Source organism: Alligator mississippiensis, chromosome 1 (assembly GCF_030867095.1).
Source record: "Alligator mississippiensis isolate rAllMis1 chromosome 1, rAllMis1, whole genome shotgun sequence".
NCBI classification, from domain to species: domain Eukaryota; kingdom Metazoa; phylum Chordata; order Crocodylia; family Alligatoridae; genus Alligator; species Alligator mississippiensis.
Window position 1 is genome coordinate 290,557,406 of NC_081824.1, and position 16,259 is coordinate 290,573,664.

The window sequence follows — 16,259 nt, forward strand, 5'->3', positions numbered from 1 at the left end:
AATACTATCTAAATGCACGTATACACAATTTACTGTAATTAAGAGATTTTAAAAAATTAGGATAGTTCCAGAATAATCTACCTTTCCGCTTCTCAGAAACTAAAACAGAATATTTCATTGTTTTCCAATGAGAGCTTTTCCCAATAAAAACCAGGCATTTCTTTTTGTAATCCACTTTAAATATGTTAAAAGCTTGGGAAGTACTCCAAAAAGGCCCTGCAGGCAATTCAAATGGAGAGGAGTAGTGAGGGAGGAAGGAGGAAAGGATGTCATCAGGAGCTGCTTGATAGAAATTCTAATGCCTTTGTATTGCTAAATGGGTGTAACCATAAACCATATCCAAATGTTCCCCTCCCATGAACCATTACACAACACAAAGAACTCCTAAAGAAAATATAAGAACACACATGTACCTTAGGAGGCAACACTGGGATCCAGCGTAACTTTCCCCAAGAGGACTGTGGCATTTAGATGCATAGACTTGCAAATGATATCAAAATGAACAGTTATTGGAACTGCAGAATCTGTCAGCACCTGCCACTCAGCGACTCCATTACCGTCTCGTCAGTCTCTGTGACTATATGCCAAAAACCTGGTGAGAAGGGGGAGTGGAGAGGAGAAAGAGACAAAGGATTAGCAGGAACAGATATAAAGGAAGACATTTTCCTGCCAAATCCTATCATCATCACTTACCTAAGAAATGTTATACAGTACAGTGTTTAAATGTTGTATTTAAATTGTAAATACAAAATTTGCTGACAGTACAATTACTGGAAAACCTCATCCTAATATCCTGCAAAGCCAAATTGCAGAGGGCATACACTGCATCTTCTCACCACTCTTTATAATAATGAAATTCGTAGAAACTGACAGCCTACTGCTGAGGGCAACTAGAATGATACAGGACTGGAGGCTCATAGGTTAGAGTAACAGCACTGGTGTCAGTTTTGCGGCAAGGAGCGAGAGAGACAATTTAAGAGGGGTCCAAAATAAACAGTAACTGCCATGTCAGGCTGCAAAGGGTACAAATGCTAAGTTAAAGAAAGGGGTCCGGAACTGAAAGGCTTTATGCAGACAATAGTTCAGTCTGTGTAAAGGATAGCGATAGGAGTGATATTTACCCATTGTTCTTAATGGAGAAGTCTAAAAGTACTGCAGGACATTTACGTGCATTTGAGCAAATCACCCAAGTAGTCCTGAAGGTACTGATGGATATATCTGAGTGCAGGGTTAGACTCTGTTTCTTGGCTTCATGTCATTTAAAAGTACTAGACCAAGCACCCTAACTCATTTAAACATCCAATTAGGCAAAATGCTAACTACAGTAAATTCACTGGGTGCTTTGAGTGCTCAGTTCTTTTGCACAACCAAGCTGCCAAAGTCATTAAACTCTCCCTCTTATGCAGACGTGTTTCACAGAGTACATACAAATAAAAGAAGTAAACCATCAATAAAGCACTGCAAACTGAATCACTATGTGGGTTTGAATATTTCCAACAGATTAGAAGAGCATTAGATTCAAAATAGGTTAGCAATGCCCTTCATGTTGTCAGAGCCATCAGGTAGTAAATTTTGATACTCTCTTGGTTAGATTCTCAAAAAGAAGCGAGTTACCAGGTCCTTTCTAAATTAAAAAACAAAAATTCTCATTTTCTTTCTTTTCCTTTACGTTCCCCTCACCCTCCACCCTCCCCCACCCCAAGCTGGTGGTTGAGATCTGAAAAGCAGTTCATGAATTGCTCAGGAACTGGCAGAAATTAATAAAATGAAGCTCATTTATATTGAAATGGACTCATTATCATGCCAGCTGCCAATAATTTACAAGGCTGGAATCTTGCTGGCAAACAAGGTCCTACAGGCAAGTGTCCTTCCACCTGCATCTCATAAATCAGGAAAAAATTAATCGTAAACATTTTTTTTACCTTAAAACAAAAGACAGAGACAGAGGGGCAGAGAGAAATACCAGCATTAAAAAAAAAAAAAAATCTGATCTGCCTACACTTGCCACAAAAAATGTTATGGAAGAAAAATATACCTCACTGTGGAATTATCAGTTTTTCCACTGAGTCTGTCATTCAGCTGGAGAAAATCCGCTCCAGGCTGAAATCTAACATACAAGGTGAGTACTTTAAAAACTATCATTATTTGCTTCTTTAGGTTCTCATAACAATGTTGCTGATTGCATGTGCTGTCTTTGCTTCTCTAATAAAATAGGGTTTGTTTAGGATCTCAAGACTCAAAAGCTTAAAGGAAAAAAAAAAAGTTGTCTGCAAAACAGAAGAAAAAAAACAACAAGGGTGGGCTATTTCCAGTAATGGAACTGATTATCATTAAATGTAAGTATTTATATTTAACACAGGGTTTGAGAGCCTAGGTAATATACACTTCACACGAACACAGTTCCTTGAAGATGTAAGCATGAATCACTGTCTAATAATTCTTTTCCTGCAGAGCTTGCTCCCATTAGTTATTAAAAAGGATTCAACCTAATGCAAGAATTTTATTTATTTTTAAAGTTGATTTAATATTTACCTTTACTAGTCATACAATTTGGAAACTCTCTATCCCCCAATCTACTATTTCATCTCACACCCTTTATTTCCCCCTACCACAGAAGTTCTCTGACTGTCCATGTCAAGCAAAGATTATGACAAACACTTCTAGCAGACAAGGTTTTCATGGGAATAATGAGTCCTCCTCCTTCAAGAGGAGTGGCAAAGAAGAGATGTGCTTTCTCACAGATGATAGAGATGGAAACACCCTCATGAGATGATGGAACAGCTGGTTTCCAACAGTGACTTCACTCCCATGGCACAATAGTATTCTCCTTGCAAGGCACATTTCCTTGGTGGCCTGCTGGGTGCCAAGTATAAAGTCCTGGGTCTGACATACCACAAGGATCAACAGAGTTTACACAAACTCATACTGACATGGAAGTACACATTTGACAGTGACCATTTTCAACTTGGAAATACCTCACAGAATGTTTAAACCTTAAAAAAAAAAAATAGTTTTTCAAACTACTGTTAAAAAAAACCCTTAAAATGTGACGTCTAAGGCTTGGTTCCTGCATATACATGTTTACCTTTTACTCATGTGAGAGTCCCCTTAAAATGAAATTACTCTTGTTCATTGCAGGATTAGACCAGAGACCACTGTTTGACCTTTTCAGTAAAATGCTCTGAAAAATCAGGTCATGCAACTTCAAAGGGGCTACACATCCAAGGCTTCCATGTAAGCTAATGAATGTTGTGGGTATGCAGCATCAATCCATTGTGCTTGAAATCAGATTCCCAGAACGAACCTATAGTCAGAAAGGGGACTGTATACATATAGCACTTACTTTCTCATTACATCTACCATCTATGGTTTGGGATATATATTTATTCGCTGACTTTGAGAAACAACCTTATTCCCCCTATCTTTATATCTATATTAGTACTTCACAGTCAATACAGGTGGAGAGAGAATAAAAAGGACTGTGATCCGAATTCCATAGTGGCAAAAGCAGTGCAGCTTCCAGAGAAGAGAACACACATAACAGTAAAAGAATGCAATGCAAATAAGAGGTGGAACCTACTTTGATGTTCATATTCAAGGAAGAGTTTGCAAGACCAGCAGTTTCAATATGCAGTTGGATACAAAAATGAAATCTTTCAATTGTATTTTTGATCTCACACAAACGAATATTTAACAGATGTGATAATGGAGTGGAAAGCTGGCTTTTTTATTTTTAAGTAGTGGCCACATCCTGCAAACTTTTACTACTATGTACAATACATATTAACATGAATTCTGTCATTTAGGCTAGGGATTGAAAATCAAAAAGCCTGAGCCTGAATTGATTCAATCTTTGCAGGTTAGTCTTACCTGCCTAGGTTGAACTGGTTTGCACTCCACAAGCATTCCCTGAGGACTGAAGAAATGCAGGCACATGCCTGCAGTGGCTCAGCCTAGAAGCCTGGGGTGGAAACACCAGAGCAACCCTCCCTTCCCTTCTACAGAGCTGAGCTTGGGGGGGGGGGGGGGGGAAGGGGCATGGCCAGGCCCCAGCAGGACGCTCTGATTAGGGAGAGGTGTAAACCCCCACTCTGGCCTACACTGTCTCAACCTTTTCCCCACTTGCTGCTCAAGGGGTGGGAGTGTTGCCAGACCCCAGAGCCAGGCTAGCGCTCTGAGGCACAGGAGGTGTGTGCGGTGCGCAGTGCATGCATCTGTTGATGATATTGAGCTTTTCAATCTCCATCTCCCTGCTTCTTCATACTGTCTGCAAACTTAACAGAGCTGCAAACCAGCAGGGGGCTGATGAAGCACATCAACATAAGAAAAGCCTCTCTCATTAGTTCAAGCTTTTCTTAAGCAGCTTTTTCCAAGGAAGGAATGGAGGGATGTTACCAGCTTCCTGTTGATTACCTCCAAAAAGCCCTAAGTGGACACTGTTCTGTCTGCCTTTGTCCTGTCCCAGTGAAATTGGAGACACACACACAGATACCTCTCAGCCTTAGCTAGCATAGCACATGCCTAGGATCCATGCTGTGGGAAATGGGAGGGAGGGAGTGGGGAATCCCTGCTTGAGCAGGAAGCCAGGTAGACCCTGCTGTACCTGCAGTCTCCCCTGGAGCTCTGGTTAGGAAGCAAAGAGACAGGGCCAGCCTGTTCTCTGGAGCAGACAGCTCGGCTGCAAAGTATCTAGAATGCTGGGGGACTCTCATTTAACTTAACCCAGGAAGGGGTCTAGGGCAGACATTGCATAAACCAGTTTGACCCAAATCAGCCAAGTCTGATACAACATTCAACCAGGTTTATCTTAAATCAGTTTCAGCCATTTTGAAATTAATTTATGTGCAATGAACTTATGTTCTGTTACAGGTTTTTTAACTAATTTCTGATCACTCAAACCTGTTTGTGTAATGTCTGTCCCTAGCCTTCTTTAGAGCCAGAGACTATGCCCAACATTGATCTACAGGCTTGGCAGTAATGGACTGCAGGAGCAAGATGATTTTTCAACAAGTTAAATTTCAACAGTAACCGTGACCCTTTCTTATATTTGCAAATAAGATCCCTGTAATGTGGAAAGAGTGAATTTTAAACCAGTGTTTTTGAATATTCATAAAAAGTACATTTTAAACTTTAAACATGATGCTAAGAATTATGGTTTTCAATCAGAGAAAAGAAATACATCATGTGACCAGGGCATCCAATCAAAACCAAAGCTAGAAGATCAAAACACTCTCAACAAATCGGCTCACTTGACATTTCTCTTGGTTATAGATATATTTTTCATGGTCAGGAAAAGTGTGTTGAGCATAATGACTCTGCAAGTTCTCTTTATAGAGAATTCATAAAACAGAAAACAAAGCTAAACTTGTCAAATAGATTTTTCCTCCAGGCTCTAACAACACTCCCACGTAATTCTATAAATGGGGGAGAGAAAGCAAACATCCTCTCAGAAAGCCTATAATCCCAATAGAACTGACAGTTAACCATCCCTGAATCACAGTTTAAGAAAACAAAAAAAACTAGAAATACAGCACAAAGTCTAGGCAGCCACGGTGGGGAACCAGCAGAGCAGCCCAATAGCCATGTCAATGGAAAGTAACTTTTTCAGTGTCCCCCATTTCATATTTTGACAAGTGGTATGCACCATCTAAGACTGTTTTAAATTGCTTTCATAAGTACCTTGGGTATTTAAAATGTTCTCTCTGTGATATATATAACCTCCCCCCCCCCTTCCTATTAAATTGCTGGAAAAAATGCTGGGGGGGGGGGGGGGGGGGGGGGGGGGGGAAAAGGACCACAGGTAGGTTTCCAGAGAGATAAAGAACTAGCAGGTATCTTAAACCCAGACATATACATGATCAGAACAGTTTAAATATTTTTATTGTCCTCCCAAAGAAAGAGGGTGCAAAATGATTGTGTAATTATGTGTGCATTCATACAAATATATTAAAAAGTTGAAAAAGTAGGAACAGGGATTGCAATAAGGCTACAAGAATTTCATATTAGTGACGATGATAATAATGATGATGATGGCAATTCACTTTTAAATCTGTAGCATGCCTGACAGAAGCTTTGGTGACCCTAGAAGATCTCTCAGAGAAAGACTCCACACTTCAACATGGCAAAATCTTGCTGGATGTCTTCACCAAAATAAAGCAACTAATTGCCAAGTGCTGATAATAGTGGTCATCTGGGGAACAAAAAACTTATTATATTGTAGGAAACTAAATACTTTGCTTTATATGGCTTCTCTAAGTAAATGAGGGATAAACACAAGAGAGAGAAAATAACTTTTTGTTATGACTGAATATGAGAACATAAGCAAGCAAGACTTAACACAAATAAAGCCAGCCAAAAAGGGTCCTGAGACAGCCAAATGACCTCCAGGGAGTCGAACACCAAAAAACAGTAGGTGTTGAGCATGTGTGCTGTGCTCAAGAGCTCCCTAACAGAGTAGGATGTCCAGGATACCCTAGGTATGACTGGTTTTGGCACAGAGAACTGTGTCTGTTGACCTGGAATCAGAGGCAGCACCGGAAACCCAAAGTCAGGTAGCTGTTTATCCAGCCTGATGAGGGTGTGGGAGTTCCTGGCAGTGGCAAAAACTCAGCTGTTTCCCATTTCTTTCTAACACTGTGAGCTGGGGAAGTTCTCAGCTGGAATGAGAGTGTGTGCAACACTGTCTAGACTGGACTGCACTACACAGTCAGTAACTGGTGCAGTCCACATGTCCTTGCACAGTGGTAAGTGCTCCACTTCCTGCGCACCGTAGTGATCAATGTGCTAGCTATATTCTGTTACCAGACATTAAGTGGAAGGGTACAGACTGCGACATAACTGCATGTTAATTTTGTTGGCTACAGTGCACCTGTAATAACTCTCATGACATGATTTTGTCTAATTAAGCTGTCTCTCTCTCAGCTTGGCATTAGCAGAATTTAGCCAAACTGGGGCACAATATTTTCCAACTACGTAGCAGACAGCAGTTCTCCAACTACATAATGTTGTGCACTGTCAACTCAAATGTTCCTTACCAGTTTGTTCAGGGCACAGTTTCTGCCACTGAACTTGTGGCCTATTTTAGTAAGTTAATAATTATACATGAATATGTGTCTAACGTAATTTGCCCATACCCTAGTTTTGTCTGTTGACTGTTCATGAAGATGTTAAGATCAAGTTTGTTCTGAGCATGGTGCTAGAGCAGGGACAGGCAATTCTTTTGGGCCGAGGATCACTTACTGAGTTTCGGCAGGCCAGAGGGCCACATGACAGGCAGCCCAGGGCAGATTAATCTTAATTTTCTAAATTTTTTAGGGGCCCCGCAGGCTGGATGGAATGGCCTGGAGGGCCGCATCCAGCCCCCAGGCCACATTTTGCCCACCCCTGTGCTAGAGAAAACACAATGTCACAATCTTTGACATCCAAAAATATGCAATCTAAGTTTGTATGTCACAATCTTTGGTTTTAGCTTTCATTTCTTACAGCAGACACCGTGCACAGATCCATGATCAGTCTCTTCAGTCCCTTGGAGGTTATAGGCCCTTGAAGCCAAGAAGATACTGTCAGTATCATGAACTGCCTGGTGATAGCACCCCATAGGTCACTGGTGGTTGTGTTAAAAAAAGGAAAGTATTATCACAAATCTTTGAGACAGCCCATTCTTCTCGAATCATCAGAACCAGAGCCACCTAAAATCCACCTACCTCAAAACATCAGCTCTGAATCTAGGTGTCTACCTCTCATGCCAGTGGCCTAATCATCCTGCTGTCACTCTCTCTTCATTCAATTCATGTTTAAATATTTCAGACCAAGTGGAACAGTCTATCTAGAAATACCTTACACCATGGTGATTAGGATACTCTCCAAAGAGGTGGGACATGTGGAGTCAAATTCCCTTGAACCAAAACCTAGGGTGCAGTGAGACCCTTCTAAGGGCGCTGCGTAATACTAGGTGGGCAAACTCCTACACATAATTCACAAGATAAACCCAGGGATTTCATATAGGAATCCACAGTGTTAAAACAGTCTAACCAGTTGCAGTCTTCATGAGTTTTTTGCAACAGAAGAATAGCTGTTTTTTTCCAGAGTCAAAAAATGAGTGAAAGCCAAGAGCTAGTGTTTCTGAGGGGTGCTTTGAGTCTAAAAAGCTTGAAAACCACTATCTTAGAGAACGGAAAAGAATACGGGTCTCCCAGCCACTGAGCAAAAAAGGGAGCTAGACAACACTATTTCTCACCTCTCCCTCATTTCATCTATTTCTAAATTTTGTTTGGAAATTTTTTTTTATTTTTTTTTACCAAAAATTACTCTCTGGATTTTGGTCAAATGCATGTTTTTCAACAATCACTCAGAGAAAAGTCTGACAAAGTACTGCCATGCCTGAGGTCTACCTTCGCAGCACTGCTAGCCAAAAGCATCCACATAACATACCAATTCATTTTAACTCAATCATGCCAGAACCCCTTGCTAGTCTAGAATTTCCAGTTTTGGGATAGCCAAAACCATATTTTTCAGTAGATAAACTATTTTTTAGGAGAGAAAAATTCCAAGCGCAAGGCAAAAATGATTAGGAAGTCACCAGATGGTGCTATTACAAATTGTGTTATTGATTCTTCACATGAACATATAACCAGTTAATTTATGGAAAAATACTTGCTGTCAGATGTGAGGACTGGTTATTTTTTATTTGTTTGTTTTAAGCTAGGAGGTCATTAGTAAAATCTGTTCTGCCTAAATTTCTCTTTCAAAAATCCTCTTCTTAAGCGTAGCAGTTGCTGCACATTACACTTGCATAAACAAACAAAACATGACAGGATGCTAAAATATGACAGTGCTTAAGGAATTCTAAAACACAATTTGCAAATTCAATCATTCTTCGCCACTTTCAGTGATAGCTGCATTCATTCATTTAAACTAGAAATGCCAGACTAGTAGAATATTAGCAGCTCCATCAGGTAAGGCTATTGTAAATCTATTTAATACTTAATATTTTCAGCATGGGCATGTGCCATTTCATTATTTTAGTCTTTCACATTGGTATGTGACCCAAAATAGACCACAAAGAAAATAGCTAGCATTACAAAGAGCGATACATGATTTTATTAGATGGGAAAGCTACTGATATTTTATATGGCATCTTTCCCAGTCCAAATGAAAACATTAACTGGGGTAAATTTACACATCGCCATATCTGTGGACTTGCAGACTATATCTGCCTATGTCCAAGTTATATACAAATTATTCTACCCACCTTAGATGGAAATAATATTCCTACATTCATGCAAACTGCATGCAAAGAGACAAAGGACTAAATTCATAAAATCAGGCAGAAAATGTTTCCGTTTATCTGTATTTGTGTGTGTGCTTGTACGTACACGAGCGCGTGCTCCGAGTACCTCCTCTGCACATACAAGTGATGGTGTCCAGTTTAAAACAAGACAGTGCAGCATGAAGAAAGATTCCACTATGGCACTGTGCAAGTAATTCACAAGTGGACACTGACTCCAGTTATACTTGAATAAGCGCTAAAAATACCACCATGGAATTCTAATCTCCGCCACCTTGAAATCAAATTTTCTTCCCTTTACACATTAAAGCTACCCTGAAAGTCTCCTCTCCTTGCTGCTTAAATTGCAGGGAGAGATATGTGGCTAGCTGTTTGGAAAAAAAACTTTTTACCAGTAAGTATAGTTAAGCCTTGGAATAAATTACATAGAGTGGTGGCCATCTTTGAAGGTTAAGAGAAGATTAGACAAACTTCTATCAGGAACAATTTAGGTATAGATGCTCTTTTCTTAGGCAGAAGAGTGAACTCAGTGACACCTTAAAATCTGTTACAGTCCTTTCATGATTCTCTGACTCCTGCTCCACCAGTGGTCCCAGCAGCACTCTTTCAGAGATATCCGAAGATCCAATTCAATTGGATTCAACTCAACGACAAAAAAACGGGTAGATAGTTTAAGCATGGTGATTCCATTTATAGAGTGTATTTTGGGGCACAATCAAATACTGAATACCTGTTCATGTAGAACAGGGCTATCCAACTTCTAAGGGGCCAGGCGATGAACACTGGAACAGCAGGGCCCACACACTGGGGCATGCCACAGACCTCGAGGCTGCACTCCCCATCCCCCTGCACCATACCATGGCTCTCCCACTGCCATGGGCTGAGCCTCTGGAGTGGGAGCAGGAAGCAAAAGCTGATGGGAGGTAGAGGGGGGAGCCCAGAGACACCGCCAGCAGCTGGAGTGATAAAGGGGGAACTGGCCAAGTAGGAGCCTGGGGGCTGCACATTAACCCCATGTGGACTACATACAGCCCCCAGGCAGCCAGTTGGACAGCCCTGAAATATTCCTAACATCCCAGGAGAGAGAGGGAAACAAAGGATTTTTACATTTTGAATTAATGGAGACTCTTCTGTCTTGCACTGATCTACTCATTTTGCATCTCTTTCTTTAAAGATTACATTTGTACAGGATTTCACTTCTTGTTAGTATCACTAGCTTCTGCCTGATTTCAGACCAATACAGCTGACTACCTCTCTCTGACATCCTCTCATTGTAAGCATGAGACCTAAGGCAGGAATGCCCATCTGATAGCTGGTAGAGGCTGTAGAAACTGCCATCGCCAAGCGCGCTCTCAAATTGTCAGCATCTCTCTTGGGTTTCAATATAGCACATCACTCTTCCTGTCATACAAAAGCCAACACAAATGTTTCTTCCTCTTGTTTCCTGGCCCCTCTCCACCCCATTTTCAGAGGCCAAATGTAAAAAGAAAAGATGGGAGGAAAAGAGGAAAAAAATTAAAATGGTAAAATGGGGGGAGGGGGTCAGCTATAATTTCTCCATTCTTCAGTATGTTCTACATCCTTTGAAAATAGGTTACCTCTAGTGCATGAAGTGATCATGCCTAAGACAGAAAATCACTGCTGTGTGATGCAGAGATCCACAGTGGGAACCATAAAAAAAAAAAAGAGAGGTCTATACTATAAACATTCATCAGCACAGCTCTGTCACTTGGATTTGATGAAGTGTCATCCCTGACTGACAGCTGTGCTGGCAGAAGCCCCCTCCGTGGGTACAGCTATACTAGCAAAATTGTGTGTTTGCTGGTATAGCACATAGTGCTTAGAAAGGTGCGGCTGGAATAAGCTATGACAGCAAATACAGTTTTCCTATACAAGCTTCATCCATGCTAGAAACATCACATTGGCATAATACATGGTGTAACTATACTGGCAATCCATTCTTAGTGTAGGCAAGGTCTCAGGATTTCCCTTTCACATATCTGCCCTTGGGGGAGCACAGTGTTTCTTTCAACCTTAGGTCAGCGTCAGTGCTTTTTCTTCTACAATACAGCAAAGTAATTGTTTTCTTCCATGGCCCTTGTTATATGGAACTTTTCTGTTTCCATATTGCAGCAAATCCCAACAAAGCAGCGTGAACATTTGCTTTTTGCCATACTATCTATGATGCACTAAACTGCAATGGTGCCAATTTCAGGCTACACTAAAGATAGGCACAGTGAAACACAAAAAACACCCCATCAGAAACCTGGGTGTTGTCAAAAAGTCTCCATCCCACTGCTGAAACAATCCCCTCCCATCTTTTTTTTTTTTTCTAAAGGGAAGGCCATGCAGCCAAATTCATAACAGTTTACCACACGATTGAACCAGGAAGCTATTTTGCATTTAAATTTAGCAGCTCTCCTGTGCCATTCTTTCTAGGCCTAATCCAGCAGACAGTGAATTTAATGGAAATCAATCAACTTCAATAGGCTTTGCATTGGCCCTGAGAAGAAGTAACGTGGTTTGAAGTCACAAGAAATGTTAAGTCAACTTTTCTGATTACTAACTGGCTTGCAACTGGAAATTCTTCAAATCAAGTAGTTGGTCTTTCTTCCTCTTCCTTCTCCACCTCCCTCAAATATTTCCACACCAAAAATCACAAAGGGGATCAGAGAAAAGAGAACCATTATTCTGGATCCCACACAAGCTTCCTCTCAAAAGTATAACTATCCTTTTTTCTTCAAACTCCTAACCAAAATGTAGATACACAATGTTATGCTTCAAACAAATCCTATTTGGTACAAGTTTAATAAACTCATGTTAACAGCTCACCTAGCATCCTTTTCTACCACAGCCAATTCCTGCAGCCAATACTTTTAGATAAAACAGCCAAAAAGCAACTCAACTGTGTTGTTCCTCTACAGAAAATGTCATTGCTTTAAGTTCAGAAGAGAACAATCTGCTTCAGGCCGCAGGAATAAAAAATCTTTACATTTCAAACTACTTAACAAGCCCAAGCACCCACTTTACCACCCTCTGGGTGACATTTGGAGGACTGCAATTAACTACTAACATTTATAGAGTCTTTGGTGTAGCAACCAACAGCTCCATTAACTGTGACTTTCTGCAGGGATTTATGCTGTTTGTTTGTTTGTTGAACTGGAGATTTATATTTGTGAGACAGGCAGAAAATTCAAAGGTTTCTTTTGCTTGAAGTCTTAAACAGACTTAGAAACCTTTAAAGGGTTAACTATTAATGTCAGCATAAAAGCTGAAATACATATGTAGCTAGAGAATGCTTTACATGAGTTGGTCTAATAAAAGACATCGGATTCACCCAAAGAACCTTGTCTGTCCATGTCCTTTGACCAACATGGCTACAACCTACACGCTATTACATGATTAATTAAATTTGAAGTCATTTCACCCTTAAAACAAGGATGCTGTTCCCCCTATAGCCATCTCAAAACTTTTGCCATCCACTAATACATGGGACATCATTCAGTAAGACTAGGTATTTATTGAGACATGAGATCACAAGCAGCATGCCATTTTAACTAGAAATTTCTGCAGCAGTTTTAAATTACAGTACAATTAAAATACAATTACCTTATAATAACAGCCAGAGAAGTAATAGGGGGCCATTTTCTGCTACATTTTCTTAAAATAAGTGCTACTTTGTGAATAGTTTCAGTGATTATGTGGGATCAAGGAGAATAAGACAGTAGAATCTTCTTCTTGGTAAACAAAGATTTAATGTGTTTTGACATTAAACTTAGGAGACAACAATAATATAAGTTTAACGAGCTATTTGTCTCAAATACACTACTATTTTGTACTACTACTATCTATACACTACTATTTTGATTTAAATCTAGAGATCATCCTTCTTCAGACAAATATGAGTTACTGTTAGGGAGAGAGAGAGAGAGAGAGAGAGAGAGAATGTGGAGCAAATTAGATCTGCCTTCTGTAAACAGAAACAATCAATTTTATGCAGATCTCTCAGTTTCAACCATCTTGCAACTATATCAAAATCTGCTGGATATTCACTGTTTTTCTTAAAGAACCTGATCTTGGAGTCAAGGACTACATAAGGATCTCAGCTTTGATAACTAGAAATAAGAAGTTCTAGCAGCATAGTTGCAGAGAAAAAGCTGGAAATTATGAACCATAATGGCTTAGTCACAAGAAGCAAAATAGAGATTTACCAGGGAGGAAGGGAAGAGGGGGAGGAAGGAGACAGTCCCCCTTCCTGATGCCTTTAGAAGCCATGAATCGGCTCTCAAGCATTTGGGACTGACAATACTACAACTTCTCATTTAAAATCTTGAGTGGTATAAAAGCCTATATGAAACCTAATCCTGAGGAGGTAGTTAGCACCCACCACTTCTTTTGCAGTCAGTAGATATTGTGTATGACCAACATCTTTAAATAACATTGGGGCTAGTGTTGAAAAAGAAAAGAAAAAGAAAGCAGATCTGACAAAGAAATGAGAGGAAATATAAAATGTTTGCCACTCACCCAATCTTGTAAACACTTAAGGCAAGCTGGTCAAACAACCCAGGCCCTGGGCCAGATCCAGACTGCGGGGGCTACTCCCAGGCTGGATCCACAGGGCCAGGGGGCTATACGTTAGAATCCCAACTGAAAGTATGTATATACGAACAATTTACTGAGAGATAACAGGACGTGGGAATTGACTGCACGTCAACTACTCCACAGAAACTGTCCTTGAGTGTGCTCTTACCCCACAGTAAGTGAAACCTAAACTACAGTAGCTTAGCCCTCTAAGAAACAGGGATAAATTTCTACAATTTAACTTCTATCCCATCCAATTTATGAGAATGCCACTGAACACTTACCACAGAGCAGTGATTCTCAACCAGGGTGCCAGAGATCCTTTCAAGGGTGCTACAGGCTGCCACACAACGTTAGCATGGTTATGTGGGCAAACATGATTCACAAGATAATGTGTCATGTGTATCAGTGCCCCTGTGCTGAAAAAAAATGGCAGCAGGACGTTGTGAACTAAAGCTCATCAAACGTGTTTTATTTCAAAGCGCCCCACCAACATTTTTTCAGTACGAGGACACTGATACACGTGACACGGAATGCCGCCGGAGTGCATCAATTTCCATGCTCCAGCAGACTCAATTAATAGACAACAAACTTGATTAACTGAGTCTTCTCCAACATGCTGGGATTTCCAGCGTGTTGGAGCAGTCTCCCTGCCCTTCTACAGCAGCCCTGAGATTTCAAATAGTTGCTACCTATTTCAGAGATTTCAAACAGGTGTTAAAAATATTCTGCCACATTGCAGTCTTTCCAAGTTCTTTGAAACAGAAAAATTGCTCTATTATTTTTCCATAGTCAAAACACGAGAGAAAACCAAGAGCTGACATTTTCCAAGGGGTCCCTCAAGTCTAATGAGGGGTGTCTCCAGTCTAAAAAAGTTGAGAACCACTGCCATAAAACAACTGATATGTAGTAAACCCCTGCGACCTTTTATGCCAAGGTATGTATTCCCATATACTTAGCCGCCACTTTGGCAAACAGTTTTGCTGAGAATTTTTACCAATTCTCTACAATTCTTCTTTCAGTCTAGCTAACTGTATGGCCTCTGATCACATTTGGGGTCTGGAGACCTCAAAATTATTAAATAATTTATTCACCCAATATATATCCATGAGAGGTAGAGAGATATTGTCATCCCTATTTAACAGATAAAAAAAAGAGGGTACCCCAAAGGTAAGGTTTAGCCCCACCCCAGATTTATACAAGTTTATGGTAGACTGGGGTATAGGATCAATAACTCCTGGGTCCCATACCTGCCAAGAGATAAAATATTAAACATACTACAACATCATTTTTTTTTTTTTAATTCTTCCCTAATTTTGGTATTTGCTTTTCCCCCCAGTTATTTTCCTTTCAATGAGGACAATATAATTTCTTGGCACTTCTCTTCAATGGAGTTATTTTTGGGGAGGGGGGGGTCTATTTATATTTGTATATGCGTTTACAAGGAAATAATAAAGACACTGCTGTTGCATGCTTAAACACAAACACAATTATACATATAAAAAAGGAAATATAACAGAAAAGTTTGAAGTATTTTGACTCAGAACCCAACATGTCAGATTCTGTCAGGATAAAAAAAACATGTTTTCTTGAATAGCAGAATGGAGTCAAGTAAGAACATGCAGTTAGCCAAAGAGAAACACATTGTAAAAATGCTGTAAATTTATCTTACTTTCAAGATGGGAAAGTTGCTTCGTGTTGCTGGCCAAACAGAAATAGTGAGTTTTGATTAATTCATTGTTTAAATTTCTTATTAACAAATGCTGAATTGCTAAGGTGGCTTGTCAGCAAAGAATCAAAACAACAAAGCAAAAAAGAGAGAGTCGTATCTACTCTACAGCTGCATATCTTCTGGGTAGAGCACTTTCAAACAAAAGTGTTATGGGTTTCAACATGGGGAGTATGCAGTAGTCCCGATGGGAAAGAGGTTACAAACAAAAGAAACCTAATATTAAGCTTGGTGTGTCTTATCTACACCCAGCTGTGGGAATGGATGAAGAAATTCTATTATCACTTTTTATCTGGGCTTAAACATGTCTGAACCCATTTTGTACTTTTCAGAAACATGCATGGGAACATATAGTCACATTCACAAGAAACTTTTCCACTACAGTTTGTGAAGTTTGTCATAGACTCACACATACCATTTCAACTTGATAAACTTTTGCAAAATTTATTGAAAATAATCTTCCATTTTATAAAGAAAACAACTTCTCCCTCACCAAAATGAGCAAACCAGTCAGAGGTCTTTGTTAAAAGCTTTCATAATGCCCAAGAAAACATGTTGCAAGTCAAACCTGAATGTGTAGCTGAAAGAGGAAAAAAAAAAAAAAGTGTGAAAGGGTTTGTTTATATGTTGGATAAAGGAATCATTGGCTAAAGGTGTTAATGG

The 16,259-nt window shown here is 39.9% G+C and overlaps 1 protein-coding gene across 10 annotated transcripts in view; it reads right to left on the minus strand.

Moving 5' to 3' along the window:
• The window catches only part of TIAM1 (TIAM Rac1 associated GEF 1), a 270,454-nt gene that overhangs the window by 121,887 nt on the left and 132,308 nt on the right, over nucleotides 1–16,259 (minus strand). For 7 of the 10 annotated variants that reach the window (XM_059720678.1, XM_019476350.2, XM_014599181.3 and 4 more), the window contains one exon: nucleotides 414–592. Coding sequence is in view for 2 of the 10 variants with exons in the window: in XM_019476348.2 (XP_019331893.1) it covers nucleotides 82–118 (37 nt within the window). In the remaining 8 variants the exon portion in view is untranslated. Of the gene's footprint in view, nucleotides 1–81; nucleotides 225–413; nucleotides 593–16,259 lie in introns of those variants that run through there. The other 3 variants (XR_009459072.1, XM_019476348.2, XM_059720680.1) reach the window with 3 other exon arrangements.